Below are 21,359 nucleotides of genomic sequence, written 5' to 3'. Positions count from 1 at the left end.
AAATATAGAAAGGCAAAGGATTATTCTGATTATTTCACAATCTGATGAGGACATAACACATAGGCAGCAAGATTCCTTTGGAAAGCTTACCTTCATTGGCAAATATCTGTCCCGGTAGAAGGTGTGCATCTGTATTTGCCTATAATGAAATATGCCTTTAATTAAGCAGTTTTATATCTCTGAGCCAACACTACATTACAGTTACATATTATTCACTTGCTTTGTTATTATCTTATATGTCTTATGAAGCATTTTGCAATCATTTTTGACCTCTCATCAAAAGCAAATTACAACAAAGAAAATACAGTAAAACCCAACTAGATTTTGAACTGAGCAGCTCAGACCCCAGGAAGCTGTTCAACAAGGGAAAGTTCACATTTTGCAACTTCTGCTGAACAGGCTTTACATGGGATAACTGGATGGCTAGTATCACATTGCTGGTGTAAGGAACTGTCATGCTAAAGAGCTACAAGCACAGCTAAAAAAAAAACCTAATTAAAAACAATGCAAACAGTAATTGTGATTTGTGTACATTGATACACAGCATAATACTGTGTCAGCTGGCAACAAACAATAGCAGGGTGCAGTCAACATCCATAGAGAATGCAGTCCCTGAGTAAGGACAGTTAAGAAATACTCCTTCTTCAGAAGAAGAGGGAGTGGGGAAAAGAGGTATGAGTAAATCTGCAAAGTAGCAAGCCTATTTACTAACCAGTGAGATTTCCTTTCCCAGCACCCCTTCTTTTTTGTTAGATAGCACACAAGGAACTTCCCTTAGCTTGTTCCTCTTTCACCACAGTACTGCCGGCTTCAGAACTGCACTCATTCTGCTCCTCTTCTGCTCCCTTACATACACACCTTATGTAAGGTCAAATATCGGCCTTCAGTGAATAAAAGTAAGGTTGACTACAACTGGTAAAGACTCTAACCTCAACTGTTTTAAACAGAAGTAATCACCATCTGGATCCCTTAGCTATTAATATCCAGCACCGATGTCTCTAAAATTACCTAGCATTCTTCTACAGACATACCTACATTTAGGTCAAAAGTCTCCCAAGGAGAGACTAGGGAGTCTCCCAGTGTTTCATGCAGAAAACAATGTAAATTACAACACATAAAACAATGTAATTCATCAATCAATAACTTTTTTTTTTTTTTAGTACATATCCCTTAAGTGGGAACTGCACAACACTAAAAGCCAAATTGCAGACTAATGATCAATTTGAATTTCTTCATGCTTGTGTTTTGGACTGAAATTTAAGCTATGCCAGTCATGCTTTGATCTTGCTAGTGGAATTCTCCCCTGAGACTATCTACTTACTGGCCTTTGCTGTTTATTGGACGTTGGATCCCTCACATAAATAGTTCGTTCAGTTTTACGTACTGATTGATTCTTCAAATCTAGCCCATCTCCATGCAGATTCTCTTTCCTTTTTGACTTTATACATCCCATATTTCCTGTTGGAATAAAAAAGGTATTAAACAAAACATTATGCCATAAACCAAGCAGTTTCCCACAGAGTCATCTGGTTTATGTAGCAAACATTTACTTCCTTTTTATACACAGTAGTTCACTGGAAGAACAACTTAATGTTCGGAACACATACTATAAGATTTTTTTTGATGCAAAGGAAAAAACGAATGATTTATTGTCTCAATCCACAAATGAAGTAAATATTTCAAAATATTCATTTCCCATTCCAACCATTTCCAACATTTCTGATTTTCTGATTTATCATCTTTTCTCCTCAATCACCCCCTCTCCAACTTTCTGATTCTTCTGTGACCTTCAAAACAAATAGAAGTGCAAATATAATTACTGTAGAGAAAACCCGTTTCGGTGTTTTAGAGAAGGCTGCTCTTAAGCTGTAAGAAATACTGCAGAGGCTCTAGTGTAGCAGATCTTCAGGAAACAAAGAAATAATCCACTCTGAATGATGAGAACTGCAGCTGCAGTTAGCCATGCCTGTATGTCCCCACTTTATTTTGCATCTGCCAATCTAGCAGGGAGCTCGGCTGGATTCAAATCCCTGTCTCACGCCAGGCTGATGATCTGTGCAGTCCCAGCTCCAGGGCAGATATGCTGCTACAGTGACCTTCAGCAATCTCCTTATCCAGATAAGCCTGTTACAACAGTTTAAAACAGACAGTAGGTGTATCAGTGATGACAAACCACCACACAAGTATTTCTTCTCCAACACAAATGAGAAGGATAATCCTTCCCACAGAATGTGCATCCATGCTCAGTCAGATGAAATACAGCTGCTAGCATCTGCATGGCTGGAACCTGACTGCTAATCCCACGATGTAATTACAGAGCACTTCAGCAAACATATATACAATGTTATCTCTATATTCCTCCCTCGGAGGATAGCAATTTTACTTACTCTTGAAAGAATCTACTAGGAAGGCTTTTCAAACCTCTTCTTCCTTCCTCTCTCCCTCCTTTCAGGTCAGTGCTCTAATGCTAGGTTCACGGTCATATTTTCTCTTGCAGGCATATATTCTCACTCCCCCTGCCCTAATTAATCTTTAAAGCCAGTTCTTTGAAGAACAATGTAAAACAAAATAAGAGCTCAGCACAGATGGAGGGCTGAAGTAAGCCAGCTGTGAACAAAACACAGCTGGAGAAGTTAGATCATAGCGCCCTACACTACATCTTTCACCTCCATCTCTCTAAAGAAGAGGTTCTCCATCTTGTGCGCCAACATTTCCATGCCCCATTCCTGCACAAAGAGACTCGGAGGCAGCCAGGATCTTCCCTTAGAGGTGTAGATCCACAATGCCTAATATTAGTTTGTGACAAAGTTCACTGGAAGATTTTCCAAACGTTCACTTCTGCATGGATTATGTGCTTTGGGGAGGGAGGAGATAAAGAAGAGGATTCTTATTTTTAATAATTGTGAATGTATGAATGATTCTTGATCTATTGTAAAATGGTCTACAGGGAATTTTTGTACACCCGTAAGCAAGTTGCTTGTTTGCAAGCTCACCCTAGACTACTGGAAGCCCAGTGTTTAATTACTTGCTGTATCTGCAAGATCAGGTATTTAGCCACCTAAGCGCTAACCTTTTTGCTCTTGAGTATTTCTGCTTCTACAGAACAAACTGCTGAAGTTGAGGACATAAGATAATTTGATCCAAACTGCCTTTGTCTATTGCTGTAAGAAACCTGAAGATACCTTGGGAGACCGCAGTTCACCCAGCACCAATGTAAAGTCACAGAAAAGCATTTTTACTAACGGGTTCTTTTTTTTGTTGTTGGATTTTTTTTTTTGGCAGCTTAAAGCACATGAGCAGTGAGCCTGTTGTGAGGTCCTGTTGCAAGCTCAAGGTTAACATTTGTTCATAACAATAACAATGGAACAGTAGTATCAATGTGCAGGTGCTATCTAATCCCACAGCAGTATACTCAATGTCACGTAAAATTGCACAAATACAGTGTGTGAAACAGTGCGTGTGATGGCACCAAAAAGAAGATCCTGCACCTCATCACAAAGAACTGCTTTTTTCCCCTGAGAGATGAAAACTCCTAGCCCTCAGTGAACATAGCTACATCTACATTAGGAGGAAGTTTTTCACACAGGGGGTGGAACTGGAACAGGCTGCCCAAGGAGGTTGTGGATGCCCCATCTCTGGAGGCATTCAAGGCCAGGCTGGATGTGGCTCTGGGCAGCCTGGTCTGGTGATTGGTGATCCTGCACACAGCAGGGGGGTTGAAACTAGGTGATCATCGTGGTCCTTTTCAACCCAGGCCGTTCTATGATTCTATAAAATTGGCATTGGGCTCCAATAACCAAATAGCCCTAAGCTGGTACTGAAGACAGTACGTGCTTCAATGGGGAGTTACTGTCCCCTTCCCTCCAGTACCTCTTTTTTTTTTTCAAAAGCCTCTGCACACTGATTGAGTGTAGTGTGTGCACTGAAGGGCATATACTCAGTGCATTTCACCTGCACTGTCAGTTTTATAACCCACAGTATTATACTGAAATCTAAAGTTCCTTCCCAGGGTTTTGAGAGCGGTATCAACATAAACATTTGTAGAGCTAGTATAAATAGCAGGCACTGAGTGAAAGGAGAGCTTCAATCAAAGCACATTAAATAATGGATTTCAAAATATAAAATGCTATATAATTATGAGAGTTAATCACGAACTTTAAGTCCTAGCATATTACCCATTCAACAGAATAGATTTGAAATGCAAGAAGTGTATGCAGAGTGCATTTTTTGTGTAGTCTACACAGTACTCATAAAGAAATTCTGAAGGGAGAAAGTTAATCCATGCATAAATAAAATATTTTACTTAGTATCAAGTGTTTATTTGCATAGCTCTCTCTTCCTGTATCACAATGAATATCAAGGAAGTGTTTTGAGAAGATATAAAAGGAAAGCCAAAAAAAAACAACAACCAACAATGCAGGAGCACAGTATAATTACACACGACACCACATTATTGTTCTTCAGAGATAAAAATAATACAGACACCAGAGGAAATACTGTCAGTCCTCACTCAGGCTTTTTCCACCCAAAAGTTTTCCAGTACAGAAGGTATCACTATTCATCCACGTACTTTGCTGTCCACACAGATCCTCTTCACTGTTGTTCTGATATCTATAGAGACATTTGCTTTAAATTTTCCTACTGAATCCCTTGTTATCTTCTGTTTCATCTTGCTACGGCAGCACGTGGGTCTTAATTTCAAAGTAAATTTCCGGAGTACCAGAAAGCAGCACAATACTTGAAGGTCAAAAGCTGCTCTCTATCCTAGAAGTGCTCTTGTGCTATCTGCCTTTTGCTGCTTCCAGCAGTCACAGACTGTGTGACCACTGCCTGTCCATCTGCCACCATTAGCAATTGAGGTTTAATTTCCCCTGCATTGCTTAAAAGCTGATCTTACTTTTCTCTTTGCTCACGGTTGCAACCATTGGCATCCTTGTGAATCACACGGTATTTACAGTGCAAATTGGAAACCCTTTCCTGAAAAATCACCCTGATACATCTGGGCCTTTCTGAAGTCATGCATTAATGTAAGTGATTCTCAAATCCTCACAGATTTTTCAATTCTCTAGAGCAGTTTTATTTTAATTTTTACCTATGATAATAATTTTTAGAAAGCAACTAAAATAAACACTTTGTTGGCTTGCTTTTTTTTTCTTCCAATAATAAAGTATTTTTTAAAGAACTTCAAATGTGATGGTGGGTATATGCACAATTCTATTTTAGCCAATAAATATTTGTTTATCCAAAGAACAGCAATCAAGAATGTAAACATCAATTTTGTGGGTAGCTTCAGCTTTTAACACTTACATACATATGTGCTTAAACTGACACATAAAGTGAATTTGTATTCAATTATAAGTTTCATCAGCACTAAAATTTTCACCACCAATTCCATTATACATATATACAGAAGTGTGTCCTTGCAGTACAAATGAGATAGAGATGGTCCATTGAGAAGAAATAAATGAAGACCTTCAAATTATTCTGATCTTTAACACAGCTTTCTGTCTCCAGAATTCCAAGTAAAAGAACTGGAAGCAATTATTTTCACTACAAAAACAAAAACATTTTTAAAGCTAGGACTTCAAAATAGCTTGGAGAGCAGAGGGGTAAATTCCTTCGTCTTTTAAACACATCTTTCAAAAATGGAAAATTACATCCTTTCCTCCTTCTGTTTTTCCCTAGTTTAATTCTATTTTATCTTAGTGCAGCCATTAATGCCTGCCTTTTTTTTTTCTGCTATTTCACAAGTACCAAAGACAGAAGGTAAGACTGTGATGCTCTCATCACATCCACTGAATAATAAAGCTTGTGAGACTGCTCTGCATTATGTTCAAGGTCAAGGCCAAGGCAGAAGAGTCTTGAGGAAAGAAACAAACTCACTCAGGGTCTGAACAACAAATAAACTTGGATTTAAACCACTCAGAGGAAGAACTGTGAGCCAGCCCCGTCCAAGGACACCAACACCTGCTTTCTCAATACCATCCCCTAACTTTATTCTTCCCTTCCTTCAACTGCTTCAGTTTCCCATTCCAGAAAATACAGAAATAAATGCAATCTTCAAGTTTAAGGAATTAGACTTTATCTTAAACTTCATTGCTGACTTGTCGTTGTAAGCCTCAGCTGCCTGGTAACTTTCATTACATTAGACTATTCAGAGCAGAGAAATCCTGGGTCAGCTTTTATCTTTGGGCCTGTTTCACTTCCTACATCTTGTTTTTGCAGCAGAGACCAGCTAGGGGAACTTCAGCAGTTTGTTCTTCCCTCGCCTTTCTGCTGAAATGGTTGTGTACGTCTCAGCCGCTCCTCATCTCATGTATTTTAATCTCTTTTTAATTCAGTACTTTTCTACTGGACCACATTACATCATCTGCGTGTCTCTCAGACTGAATCAGCCCCTCCGATGGCACAGAGACACGAATCATGACGTGAGCCCTGAATGTTATAAGAGAGAACAAGAATAGCTTCCATCTACCCAGTGTTTACTATGACAGATGTGCCTGGGACTCCACTTGTAACTGTATTGTAAGAAACTGTATTCCAGCTGGCAGCATTGCTAAAAACAAGAGGAAAAAAAAAAAACAAAAAAACAGGGAGTCCTTAAACTTCTTTCTTCTCTTTCTGGGAAAGGGTGAGACAAAGCTAAAATAATATTTTGACATGCACATCTATAAAGAAGCAAAGACAGCAAACTGTTTAACCAACAGGGTAACCTTTGAAGAACAAATATCATTGTACTGTATGGAGCAGTCTATGAGATATCCTCAACCACATAAGCTGAACCATAAAACTTTCCAAGGGTTCACTAGAGCTATCTGCTTTATTACTTGTCTAACAACTACTTTCTGGAAAAGGCAGTACAATTGCATTATACAAGCTTTGAAACAAGGTAATAAAGCTCTGTTTATACAGAGGTTACTGCATGGCAGTGGGGAAGAACAAAATGTGAAAGGTTTCAGATCCTCACCACACTTGGCTTTGAGGCCATCTCACAACTCCCAGTCTTAAACACTCTCTGGGGCTGATAACAGCTTTGAACCTAACTGGCTCTTCACCTTCTCAAGTAATCAGGAAGAAGTGGCATCTCTTACTCTCTTCTCTAGGTTTTAAGGACCAAGCCCTCGCAGTCTTTTCTATTTCCACCAGCCACCTAGAAGCCCACATCCCCATCTCTGCATTCACTTGACCTCATCCCTCCTAAGTGCAGGAGCTGGTCATGTGCTCCAAAATGACTTTCAGCATTGCCTTGCAACAAACAGCACTTCTGTTTCTTCCAAAGGTAGAAATACGTTCCCCAATGAATTTACTGTTTTCAAACTTTCATCACACTGGCCTTTTGTAATCATCTTGTGATCAGTTAGAACATCCAGGCTTGTCTCATTTTTCATAATGACAAACTCATGAGAGCAGACTTTCATATCTCCGGTAGCATGTCCTTACATCTTTTCTCCATGTTATTTTGCCAGACTGTCCTTTCTGCACAGTATTCTCAACTGCCCATGTGTTTCTAATGCCTCCAGTTGTTCTCCTACTTTTTCTATTGCTAATGAAACTATTAAAAAAAAGTCTCAAAGCAACAGGAACATGTAACTAGACAAGAGTCTGGGGAAGTGCAGCAGACAGGCACCACAATCCTATTCAGTGTCTTTCACAATTCCTTCCTAAGCCATTATGAGCAAGAAAACTCAACTTTGTCCATGTTATCTCATTTTTATTTTCATTTTTTATCATTTTCCTTTCTCTCCTTAATTTTTTCCAACATTTGCACTCCTGTTACAGTTCCAGATCCATCATGTTTACTTCTGCAATATGTGGTTTTTCTGTCCCACACCAGTATTTCTGCTCCTCCCCTTCACAACCCAATTCCCAACATGAGCACACAAATATCTCATTCCGACCACACCAATCTGGGCTGACAAAATACTTTACTGAACTCATTACATTTTTGACACCCATTCTTCCACCTTTTGGCATTGTTGGTTTGTTTGGCTTTTTTTCCCCCTCCCATATTGGTCTGCATATTGAAATCAGCTGAAGGACTACATAACGTTTCTGATTTAAGTCAACTTCTTAAGGATGTTTTTTTAAATCAGATTTCAAGTTAGAATGGGGAAAAGAAAAAACATGCTGCTATCTGACTACAGTGAAAGTGTACAGTGTAACAGACCAAACAGAAAACAATCCCCCAGAGAGCTAATATAAGAACAGGAAACCTCTGGTGTGATAAAATACCTGCAGTTGCTGTACCAATGTGTTTTGTTGCACACACAGGAGAAACCTTTTCTTCTATATCCCTCTCCCTTTCTTTATTTTTTTAATTTAATTTATTTTTAACTTAAAAATACAGCATTCTAGCTATGTGATGCCTAATATTAACTAAAACACTGCTTTAACAAACAGAAAGTAAGAGATTTTAAGTTACCACACCTCAAACTTCCAAGAATGAAATAGTCAAATATGGCTAAGTAGAAATTATGTGTGGTCAGACAAGGTTTGCACTTCCCTCCACAACCACTGCTACTGCATTTATAGAGTAACTTTGGCAAAACTAACTGTATCAGTTCACGTAAAGAGTTTCCTATATTCAACTGATACTAATTGAAAGTCCAATCTTCTGTTGTTTAGCCTCTAAATTCCAGGGTTAAGATAAGATAAGTTTATTCAGTGCTCAGCTCCTTTACAGGAACTTATGAATAACAGGGTAACAAATATAATGGTTATCAGCACAACTGATGACATGAGAGCAGTAGCTCTAGCACAGATAGCAGATGGGGAGAGGACCAAGCAATGAGCAAGAAAGAAGTGTTGTCTCTTTTTTATGAATCCACCACAGCTTTCTCCTAAATTTCTTGGTTTCATGTAATAAATTTGCCACAGTTAAAAATTAAGAAATAAGGGAACTCACGAAGAAACTGAAAGTACCTAATGCCATCATGGTAGCACAACAGTGTTATTACACTTGTAAAAGGATAAGAATAAAATTCTGAAGTCAAACATCACTTTGAAATGATGTAGAATATGATTATACAAACTACCAATTCTTTTCCCTGTTTATTCAATTGAATAAAAATACCAAAGCACAAGAAAGTTAATCCACGTTAGACTGTAATTCTGTTAACATTGCATAATAGACTTCATGTATCGTGAAAACGTGCCAGATTCATGTAGTCAGTACCTTTGGCACTGATTTTAAATCAAGTCTTATATTAAACTAACATCTGGTTTCTGACCTTATAACACTTGCTTCATTTTATTACGGTCATTTGCCTCAACTGCATCCTCGAGACTTTTGAATCATTATCAACAATGAATTAATTCATTTTGCCAGCCCTCAGGCAAGCACATCTCCCATTTCCTCAACTTCACTTCCACTGTATTTACCTTTTGAAGATAGGGGAAAAGATCAAATAACATCTTAATTTGTCATAACAGAACAAATACTTTCATCAAATTATTCAAAAGGATCATATGAAACAGAACAGGGAAAGAAGTGTGCCAAAATGTTAACCATCTTAAAGGGAAGGTTACCAAGTACTTTACAAACTTAAGTGTTGAGCAAACTATACATAAAAATATCACTTTTTTCACTAGTAAAGAACCTTTACTAATGAGAAACAGCAACTTCATGTAAGCAAATCTCCATTTCCAAATGAGAATTTGGCCAAACCACTATACCAAGGAGAATCAAAAATTTTCCTAAGTATTCAGAAGCGTTACACTCCCTTGAGCAAACTCAAAGGATCACAGTCTGAGCAAATCTGTGATTCACATACATTTTGTGCATCTTTAAATTCACTGCTTTGGTCAATAATGTGAATGTGCCAAAGGTTCAGTAGTCCAGCATTTGCTCCGAGTGTTGCATTGCCTACTACACCCGAGCTTTATAGATGTCAATTTATTACAAGTAGCAGTAGGATCCTTCTCCTCTCCATTGTAAATGACTGGTACAATCACCATTGCACAGGAAAATGGGACACCACCCATAAAAATGATAAGGCTCCGGGGCAAAGTCCAGGGGTACCTCTACACCAAGCATAGAAATCCATGGATACAAAGTCACAAAACTGAAGGACAGAGGGGCAAACTTTAACTAATTTATTTAAAGAACACTTTTTGAACAGTTGCAGCACAGTTGACACCTCTGCAGCTCTCTGTCACTTCTGCCAGTCTTGCCAATTTACAAACCTACATCCTATCCTTCACTCCTGCACTACTCACCCACCTCCTTGCTCTCCCCTCCCTATCTACACTTTGCCTCCCACACAAGGTGTAGTTTGAGGTGTACAACAAACATTTCTACATCAGTCCAGAACGCCTTGTTCATACACACAGCAGTTTTACTCTGATACTGTTGATTTGAACATACCTGTCAATTTACTTGTGGACAAAGCTGTAGCCACACAAATTACACCGAGCAACCAGTTGCTCTATATGAGCTATTTTGCAGTACCAAATGTCTGCATTTACTATGTAATACATGAAAGAGAAATTAGTGACCTTCTCCCAGTTTCAGCAAGTTTCAGAAGACGATGCAGGACAAAGCGAGCAGCTTTCTAACATTTAGTAAAGTGCTTCAAAATTTGGTTGTCTCTTTAAGTATCATCATCAGGCTGTGCCCCAGGTAGCTCTTCAGCTGAAATCCGTCACTCTTTCTGCACCCTCCAGTAGCTGTATTGGAAGGTATATTTGCCTTCCTTCATCCCATCTGAATAAGGTAGCCCTTATTACTCAGCCTCAACATGCCTGACAAACATACGAACAAAGTATTGGTTAGAATCACCAACAGCTGCTATGACTAAGGGGAGATTGGTTACTGATAAACATGGCCTTCAATCAGTTAGAGATGTTGCTGACAAATAAAAAGTCTTTTGCAGAAATGAAGCCTTGCTTTGAGACATACCTGTAACAAATTACTCTCATACTGCCACACTGTAAACAGAGGACTCAAAGACAATGGAATTATCACAGTATGACAACAGCCAAAAAATTCATGGTGAAGGTTTTGAGGGTGGCCTCATAGAAAGTACACCACTTCTTCTTTGAGTTTATCTTCTGTTTTCAGTGTGTTGTATTGAAGTAAAAGGGAGCAGATTCATCAGTGTATATTAGCTTTTGTTTTCCCAAATTCAGGTAATTTTAACTCTATGGAATAAATCAAGTTAGTAGAACTCTTATAACTCATTTTCAGCACCTAATTAAGTTAGTTGCGATTAAATTACTGATGAGTGATTTCTATATCAATGGATATTAACTCTCTACTAGCCTGGTCATTTTCCATCCCACATTACTTTGCATCATGCTGCTTTTACTGTACTCCACCTTTGGTTCGAGGTCTTAATCTGGCACCACCTCCATGTTCAAATGCTGACACATACTCACAAACAAACTTGCCATTGAAACATAGCAATCTCATTACAGTAGCATCACACTGTGACTGGGGTGCCTCTCTGAAGCACTGATTTTCACAAACAACTCACAAAACAGGTATTTTTTCCATCCCTCTCAAAAGCCAACATATAATTAAGTAGCAAAAAAGATCTACTTCTCTAGCAGACTATTTTGTGTTTCATTAGCTGCACTGTCCTTGGCATGCTGTATATTCAGAGAAACCCTTCCCAAACAGAACAATGTCCTGAGGAATGTAGTTAAGTTTTAAGGGTGAGCTCTGAACTCAGATGAAAACCTGGGGTTAAATCAGTTGTGCTGATGCATACTACTACTCTCACCCAGACTGCAGTTCCTCTTGGAACTTTGCAAACCCTGGGCAAGTTTTCTTCAGTTGCAAAAGGAAGTTGCAATAGTTCTATAAAAATTAGTGTCAAATCCAGTGTCAGTAAATTACAGTAGCAGAAACGATGTCTTGTGCTATATTCAGACTTTCCAGTAATACTAGGAGAACATTTAGTGCTAACTGTGTAAGCATTCATGACAGGAATCACCCAACCTTCTTCTCACTGGTGTAATTAGCAGAACAACCTTTAACTTCAAAGGTGTAATCCACATTCTGGCACTGGTCCATTTATAATTCATCCATTTAACTTAAACTCTATGTCAATTCTATTCCTCTGGGAGCACCGAATTTAAAATGCGCACAATCTAGGTAACTTTCCTACCTCAGTGAACGGATCCAAGCAAATGCCATAATTTGGGGTGCACATGGACGTGTCAGAGGAAATTGTCTGAGCAACAGTTTGCTACAAATATTGAAAATAAAACTAGAAAAGCTACAGCGTAAGCAATTTCTGGAGTTTTTTTAGATGACGTCATTGAGATCAGGACTTTGTGAAGAGATAGAGACAGACGTAAATGTACCAAACAATCCAGAAGGAATGCAAAGAAGATCAGGACTGAAAACCTGGCACAGAAAGGCAGTACACTTTACTAAAATCTTGTGAAACAACCCACTCAAGCTGAGGTGACAGTAAAGAGGAATACATGTCACTGAACAAACACGGAGTAAGAACCAACACTCAAGTTTCTAAGCATTCTTTTCACATTTGCTGCACGCGTGAGCACGAATAAGTAGTTTCTCCAAAGTTAACCAAAATCAAATATTGTACATTCTTCCATCTTTCAGAGAGGGATGAGAACGGGAATTTGGAAGCTTTTGAGAAAGGATTGTGTAGCACCGGCACGCCAGCTCAGCTGGCTGTCCCTAGTTCAAACATCCTTAGGAATAACAGCGCACCTTGGATTGCAAACGTGTGCGTCTTTGCAGGGGACCTTTCTCAAGAGCAAAAATGAGAAAAGGGAGGAAAAAAAAAAAAAGTTATCCAAATCTTGTAACAGCAGCTATGCAAGAACATTAACTTGATTTGAATCCTTTTACATCTGGGATAAATTGTGCTACACTAAGCAGAAGTTCTAAGCAGAGGACAACGCTTTCGTTTTATTCAGACCTGAAGAATCACGCAGCATTTGCTTAACATTTCCATTTCCTTCATTTTCAGAAATCCTTTAATACTTTGACCACTGCTACTACTTTGGCTGTGCCTGACATTTTTTTTCCTCTCTCTAAAATCAATGGTGATCCGTTCACAAAGCATCAAGACTGCAGAGTATTTATGTTTTCTGTTGTTCCTAGCCCTGCTCAATGCTCAGAAGCCCAGCAGTTGACTGCAGATGCCAACCTATCAATTATGACCAGAGCCACTTCCACTGAATCATGCTCTGATCCTGTAATTGACATCTCACAGAAGCTCAGGCCAGGACTTTTTAAGCAAAGTGCAGGACGCAGACCTCAATGAGCACAAAAACAAATGATAATTTTAGCAGATTTAGACACGTGGTAAAGGCGAGGTCCCTAAGAAGAACTATTTTCACATTCATACTACAGATTGCAATAATTTTACAGCTCTCTTATTACAACTGTACTGGCTGCTCGATAAAATTTGTAACCTTTGTAATTTCAAGTGTGAAATACAGAGCTCACAGGCAAACTGCATGATTATACCTTAGTGAGCAAAAACCACAGGCAGTGCAAAAGCTCCATTGTTTATATACAACTTTTGCTGCTGCAATGTCTCCAGCATTCAGCTAACTTTCCAAGCAAGAGCTAGGAATAAATCAGTATTTGTTCACAATTATCTAAGACTTGCTCAGGAAAACTGTAATGACTCCACAATGAACTTATGTTTTAATCTCATAGAATTAAGACCCATACAATGAAAACACTTTAATATTGTGGGAATGCACAGGAAGTTCTCAGGACTATACAAACCATATGAGAAAAGGTGAAGGGGAAATCCCTGAAAGGTCAGAAATGAGGTTAATATTGGGAAACAAGTGAAGAGGGAAGTTCGGATAAACAAAAAGATAAAAGGAGAAAAAAATTATCAACAGCAAAAAATAACTAATAGGGCAGAGAACTTCAGACTCTAGGCAAACACATTTTTTCAATGGATATGACAAGATTCAGAATGTATAATAACCAAAAGGGTTGCATCACTGCTCAAAGGAGCAATGACTTTTCTGTGTCACACCATACCAAGCATCTTGATATTTTTATTTTTGCCAACGAAGCAAGGAAATCATATCAGGAAAAGACAAATAGCAAATAGTTAAATCCATTACAAAAGAGCAATATTCACATCACCAATTCAAACAACGTATTAAAAAGCTGAATATTCCATTTTCTGACATGAAATCCAATGAATCCAATACACCCAGACCTGCTTAAATGTTTCATCTAAAACATATACCTCACTTGAAGGACCTTTTTCCCCCACTTCACCACTCCCTCAGATAAACCACTTTCCTGCTGGTGCTTGCTCCACATAAGTTGATTTTTCAAAGCTTGTACTGCTCTCTCAATGCTAACTCCTTTATATTTCACTATCCAAGGGGACAGGGTACCTGGGGCACATTGCCACCAGAGCACAGCCCAGAAATCCTGGGGCTTGAGCTGCTATAGCACCACACACTCAGTGTCAAGCCTTGGTTTCTTCTTCCAGGCTAGCATGCATGTTGATAAATCCATGCTGCTGCAGTGAAACCAGGTGGATTTATGAGGAGGATGAACACTGGCTGCAAAAGCCTTCATACACAGCACAGAAAATCTTCCTGCATACAAGAGAAACAAAACCTGATCCAAGAGAGCTAGAAGCAGCATCACAGACAGCTGACAGCAGACAAAGGGGTAGCAGCCAACTCACAGGTTACATTTAAGAAGGAAATTAGCCTATTTCAAGTAAAGCTAAGAACGCTTTTAAAACAAACGCAACTAACAGCTTACTCTAAAGACAGACTGCATTTATACAAAGTACCAATTCTAGATAAAGGACTCTGGCCATCTATAGAACAACAGAGCTGCCCTATAAGGAAGCAATGGTTTCTGAAAACATTGCAAAGACCATATCAGTACTGCTGAGCCAGACACTCTGGGACTTCAGAGCAAGAGGCTGGAGGTACATATTTATGGGCACTTATTCCCTAATAAGGCAGCACATGTAGATTACAAAAGGCAACTAGATTATGCAAGGCACAGAGGCTTACATTGTGACAGGGGAAAAAGAAAAAGTTACTGCACAGAGATCCAAATCAAGAGATGAAATAAATGACCTGTACCACTGACAGTCTCCAAAACAAAGCAGGACAGAAACAGAATGACACTGCTGAAATAAAATGATGTGGGAATTGAAAACAGCGGTAGGAAGAAAGTACTGTTATGGCAGGAAAAAGATTGAAATATTTCTTTTTTCCAGGAAATAAGAAAAAAAAAAAAAAAAAAAGAGGAGGACAGGACATTGCTATTAACAGTATCACTCAAAGTGGTGTGACTCTAATGCTTTTCTGTCACTCTGGTGAGTGGTAGAGGGAAGGGAACTGCTACCAAGCAAATTAAGAGGGGGATTTTCAAAGGAAGTAAGCTCTCCTAGTCAGGCCCAGTTGCAGAACTGCTGTCTGTAGCCAATCAACCAGGTCATCTAAGTGCCAAGAGAAATGGGCTTACCATTCACCTTAATATGGCACGGTGCTTCTTCACTGACACCAGGATAGCTGCTTTAGTATCTTGCTCAGCCAGCGTGAGCACTGCTGGCAAGCGGCGACAGCACAGAGACCTTGCGGGACAGAGAAAGGAATACAAAGTGCCATGCTAGCAATCAAGCAGGAGAGTTGCTTAAGGGGCAAGTTCTTCTATACACCGACAGGGCTGTAACACTGCTCCTCAGCCTTCGTATAGGTTAGCAAACCTTTGGCAATGTAAAAACGTCCTTTAAATCCCATTTGCATGCTTTGCTACCCCACAGCTACATGTTCAAATGCCTCTTGGAGAGCGTTTTGAACAAACTGAACACAGAACATCCAACGTCAGATTTCCTCTTTCTCCTGCCCATCCCCTTCCTGCGTGTTTGCCAAAAACTTTCACTTCCTCAGTGACACTGACACCAGTACTGACCATCACTTCAATTGTGCTCTCCAGCTGCCATCTGTCCGGACCTAAAACACAGTCACGCTAGGGCAATCAGCACTGACTGAAGAGGTTCAGATATCACATCAAAATACATGGCAGGGATGGAATTGCCCTGGAGAAAAAGAGCTTCCACCCACTGAATCTAACAAATAAGAGACTCACGATGATGGAGCTGGCAATTTCAATAAATGCAGTAGATGTACTGTTACTTAGAATATTTCCCATGCCAATGACAAAACTGGGACATATTTTCATTATCAAGATAGATAGAGTAAAACTCATTCATAGGTCAGACCTACTAACTTACAAATACATCAGCATAACACAGGAATTGACTTCTAATGTTAACATTGTTGCAAGAATAGTCTAGTATAGTCATATATGAAAAGAACAAACCTGTTTATCAGCCAAATATTCTTACCTTTGCACTAACTTCTGTAATAACTTGTTTCAAGAAACAGCTTGAATATAAAATGCCATCAAAAAGAAAACAAACAAACTAAAGAAATAAAGTAGTTTCTATGTACTTATCTGTACAAACTAAAGAAGCAAACATAAAATAAGACAAAATATTAGTGGTTTACTGATATAAATCCACTTAACAGGCAATGAACTTTGTGACAAGCTTCCTGAAATGGCTTTCTGTTAAACCATCTAATAAGCAGTTAGGAACCTACCTCAGATAGAGTCCATTCCTTCCAAACTTTTCTCTGTTTCAGTAGGCTGAGCTTGCTAAAACAAAGAGAACTCCAAAAGCTATCATTCCAGAAGAAAAGATGTATCCTGTACTTCTATCCATATGGTGAGCTACCTAATTTTTTAGTTTTAACATCTCGCAGTTTGCTATTACAGGAACTTTTATATGAACTTCTCTCTATGGCTTGGTCAAATGAATGTATAAAGTAAAAAGGAAGCCTTTGCAAATCAAGTAACAAATTCTTCAATGCATCAACCACAGTTTAGACAGGAAGAACTAGCCCGTCCTCATGCAACAGAGACCATAGAGGAAGAAGGTCACACTGTACAGACCATTTATCTTTTCAGTACTTTGAGCTGACCACAGCACTGTGCAAAGATAGGAATCAGTTGTAGATACTTAAGATGCCAGCACTTTGAAACAGACAGGCGATGCTCTCCTAAAGTAAAGAGACGCTGGCCTGAGTAGTGTTGGTTTTCCATTTTTCTCCCAAAGAAATGAAATCTACTCATACACTCTTCACCTTTCCTACATGTCCTCTTACTCTCTCCAGCGGTGTTTGTCAGGATATCTTCTCTCTTCTGATGCTCAGCTGACAAAAACAACTAATTACTCACCCCAATGAATAGTTCTTCAGGGTATGCTATGAATACAAGTATTTCTTAAGTACTTGGAGCAAACACTTCCAGCACAAGATGCAGTTCTGCATTTACATTTTGTACCATGAACCCGCATCTTCAGAAAAGATGCCGAACACCACTGTGGATGATTCAGCCTCAGAAATGACACCATTTGATGACCACATCAACAGGAAACGCATTTGCATCACACAAAAATCAATAAGAAAGCACAGACATTTACATCCTTCCCTGAAGGACAATTGCCATTTAAATTTAAGCTAGGAATATACACAACACGGACAGTTACTTAGTATTTGCTTTCTGTTAGTATAAGCTAGTTTCTTTGGGAAGGTACTGTAGCTGTTTGTAGTAGGGCAGTCTCCTCCTACTTGTTTGCTTCACTACAGGCTGTTGGCTGTTTTTATTTCAATGTAATTTTATATTGCTTATCTACACAGTTTCCTGCGGCATCACTTGGTAAGTTGGGAAGTCTTTCTCTCTTTAGCACTCCTACACTCATATGAAAGAGATTACACAAATAAATGAGAGAAATAAAGCAGCAGATAACTAACAAAAGTGGGAATATAGCCTGAAAGAAAAACCAGGCAATGTTTATTCTACAGAATGAAGCTGCTACTCACAGAGACAGAAATGCTCTAAGGATGAAATAACAGACTGTTTAACAGATACGCGTGATTTTGTGCAATTATTTATAAACTCAGCTCCACAGATCCATGAGGAAGTATCACCAGCTCGTTACCAAGCTCACACAAGGATTCCCAGTCAGTGAATTCTCCTCTCATCCCTAGCACTATCACATGACATCTTGCATTCTTTGGGGATCACTGGTGTTGATCAACGCAACTCTGTGTATAGATGTGCTGCCACAAGCAGAGTGCAAGGAATCCTACTCCATGTTTACTGTCCCTTCACCTTTTTTTTTTTTTTGAAACCCTTCATGCTGTGCCTCATCTGCTTGTTTTCTGTGCTCATTTAGTTTTGCAAAGACCTGCCTTTACAAAGAACTCCGTGAACCCCAGGAGTAAAATTGGTTCTACACTTCCCTGAACACAAGAAATAAAGTCACAGCCGCCCTTTGCTCAGAACACACGTGTATGAAGAGCAGGAAAGACCTTGCTTCCTCCTCAGATCTCCCAGCGCATCAACAAAAACAGAAATTGGCTCACGGCCACTAGTTTTCTTCTCAAAAACCTCAGAGATGTTCATTAGGATTCCAACATGCAAAATACAGATAGAAAAGAGCCTCCTTTTCAAGACGGAAATGGAATCACATCTCAGATTAAATGCTGCAGTTCTTAAATGCTCCCGAATAGCTATAGATGGGTCAAGCACCTCTCTCCAACATGCAACACAAGGAAGGCCAGCCACTGTATCTCTGGTCTTGTGAGTCACCACATTACAGCTCCTAGGGCCTTGGACTATCTGCAGTGCGTGTTTTAAGAATTCCTTCCCACAATACCTGCTGCTGCCTGATGCTATTTACCTTACAGGAGCCAACAAAGTCATAAGAAAGGAGCTAGCTTCAATTACGCAGATAAAATAGAGGAAAACAGTACACAAGAGAGCTGCTTATACATTCCCAAGTACATGCAAAAGAAAACATCATATTTATGGAAATACACTTGAAAGCATAACGTTAAAAGCAAGGAATATTAAACATCTGAAAGGCAATTGGGTTTTACTTCATATGTGCAAGTTTTGTAATTCATTGCACTGTCAGTAAAAGTCATTGCACAATTCTGCTGGTCAAAGGCACTTACAAGGCGTCAGCCTTTCCTTCATACAGAAACAAACCGGAAAACATATAGATGTAAACAACCTCAACTTTATTTATTCAACAAACTGCAGGAGAAAAGCAGAATGACTTCAAGTCAGACAACTACTGTACTGACTAGAAAGTTCATTCTACACCATTATGGTTAAATATATATATATATGTCAACATCATACAATTAAAATAGAATTCCATGTTATTAAGTCAATTCATTTCTAGCTAGTCTATAGCTCACAAAACTGAAAAGGAGAAAGAAAAACACCACAAATTTCAGAAGAGAGAAACAGAATGAGAAATCTGTTGATCACAGAATTCATTAATTTTTAATCTTTGCCCAAGACTTTATAACATCCTATTTAACAGCATCAAAGTGATTTCTGCTGCAGCCTGTTGCTGCTTTTTCAGAGAAAGCTATGATTTTTCTCACACACCCTTCAGTGTTGGTGGTGGTACCTACTGTAAAGACATGAAGTTCTATCACAAAGCACAAGCAATGCCTTCTCCGCATACAGCACTGGGTTTGAAACAAGTCCCATGATGTGATTCTCTTTGGTAAAACTGAGCTGTTTCAGCAGTGTAGCTTAGCCATTTCCCAACAACAACAACAAATATTTTTTTAATAAGGAAAAAAATAACTCTTTAGTAGTACTACGATCGGCATAGAATTACCCCCCCCATTCATACCTGCAGCTAACATTAAGATGTCTAGATTACAGAACTCTTTCAGGTCGCTTCCAATTGGCATTTGGTTGTGCTAAGATGGGATGGAGCTGACTGGGATTTTTTCAAAGGTGTGAATGAAGGGCAAGGGATGAGGTACTGATCAGGGGGCTAAGGGAAAACAATAGAATAAGAACCGTCGTGCTCCCTATACATAGGGAGGGAAGTCATATCCGTATGTGGATATACAGGATATTTCCTGTATAGATGTGTATACACGTAGCTAAGCAGATTTTAAGTATTAATCTCTTCAGTTTCTCGCTCCAACTGAGGTCAGTGGAGCAGGAGGACGAGTTCTCATGAATGCATTTGCTGCCAACACGCAGGAGATGCAATTTCAACAGAAATGCCAAATGCAGAACTACACAGACCTAACCTGACACTCAGATCCGAAATCAAAATCAGGAGAAAGCCCCCGGCGACCACTCCTTGGGCACACAGCATCGTCACGGCAGCAGCCAGCAGGAAACACCACATAAGAAACACCACAATGCCGTTTTCTTTTAAGCCAAAGTACGCCTGAGCGCACAGCAAAGAGGAAGCAGCTTTAAGCTGGGCGATGCTCCAGAAACTATTCCTCCTGGAAAAAGCAATTGAGGAGGAATACCCGGGGGCCACCTCTCCTCCTGAGGCTGCTGTTCTGCCTTCAGACACCCGGCTCCGAGCAGCCTGACACAGCAAGCAGGGCACAGCGACAAGAAGTAAAACGTTCTTCTGCGACCCCAACTGCCCCAAGACCCTCCAGGCTCCGCCGTCCTTCCGCCCTCCCCGCGCCCATGGAGCACCCCGAGCAGGAGCTCCTCGGGCCGGCCGGCTGCCCCCCTTCTCCTCCTCCTCCTTCTCCTCCTCCTCTTCCATCCCGCCTCTTCCAGCTCCGACTCCCGCCCGCAAAGCGGCCCCTGGGCGGCGGAGGCACTTACTTTCCCGGGTGCGAAAGTTGGGAAGCAGCGAGGAAACTCCACTGTTCCCGGGGGCTGCCGGGCGTGAGCTGCGGAGCGCGGCGCTGCTGCCCCGCCGGCCGGGAGACGGGCGCAGCCGGCGGAGGAACTTCGCTCCGCTTCAGGCGGTTGGCTGGGAGGTTCTCAGCCTACTTCCTGGTGCGGGGCTGCAATTTGCATGCGGACGGGCTGGGGGAAAGCGCTCTCGGTAGGAAGGTGTGGGCCAAGGCTGCTTCGAGGCCGGGCTCGCTGTCCACTGCCAGCTCGGAGAGCCGTCGGCCGGGGGTTGTTGGGGTGTGAACGGGACGCGCTGGCGCAGCCCCTTGTTGGAGCGGAGCTGCCCCGAGGCAAGGAAGCTCCTGGAGGAGCAGGAATGTGTCCTGTGGAGAGGAGCGAGGTGTGGCAGGAGCTATGAAAGAGACCGCTGCCTGGCACCAATGGGAGTATGGCAACCGTGACTGGGAGATAATTGTATGGCCTTCGTTATGTGTTACAACGGGGTGTGACAGTGCTAGCCCCAGAGAGAAAACTAAAGAGGTTAATTGTTCCACTAACAGCCTTAAAAATCATGGGCAACTTTTTCGGTGCCTCTAAGATCCATGGGGGCTGGGAGGCCAACTGTATCCTGTGCTGCATCACAAGAGGGGTGGCCAGCAGGGAGAGGGAGGGGATTGTC

General features: G+C 40.4%; 1 protein-coding gene across 2 annotated transcripts in view; it reads right to left on the bottom strand.

The window, feature by feature from the left end:
* The window catches only part of LYN (LYN proto-oncogene, Src family tyrosine kinase), a 45,692-nt gene extending 24,866 nt beyond the window's left edge, over positions 1-20,826 (bottom strand). The window contains exons 1-3 of one of the 2 annotated variants that reach the window (XM_052703174.1): positions 20,666-20,826; positions 1,322-1,458; positions 91-139 (exon numbers count right to left, since the gene is read on the bottom strand). In XM_052703174.1, the coding sequence (XP_052559134.1) occupies positions 91-139; positions 1,322-1,453 (181 nt within the window). In that variant the 5' untranslated portion in view covers positions 1,454-1,458; positions 20,666-20,826. The remainder of the gene's footprint in view (positions 1-90; positions 140-1,321; positions 1,459-20,665) is intronic. The other variant, XM_052703175.1, reaches the window with a different exon arrangement.
* Between the last annotated feature and the right edge of the window lie 533 nt (positions 20,827-21,359).

This window comes from Tympanuchus pallidicinctus, unplaced genomic scaffold (assembly GCF_026119805.1).
Source record: "Tympanuchus pallidicinctus isolate F22 unplaced genomic scaffold, pur_lepc_1.0 scaffold5, whole genome shotgun sequence".
Classification (NCBI taxonomy): domain Eukaryota; kingdom Metazoa; phylum Chordata; class Aves; order Galliformes; family Phasianidae; genus Tympanuchus; species Tympanuchus pallidicinctus.
This window is presented reverse-complemented; position numbering and strand designations above follow the sequence as displayed.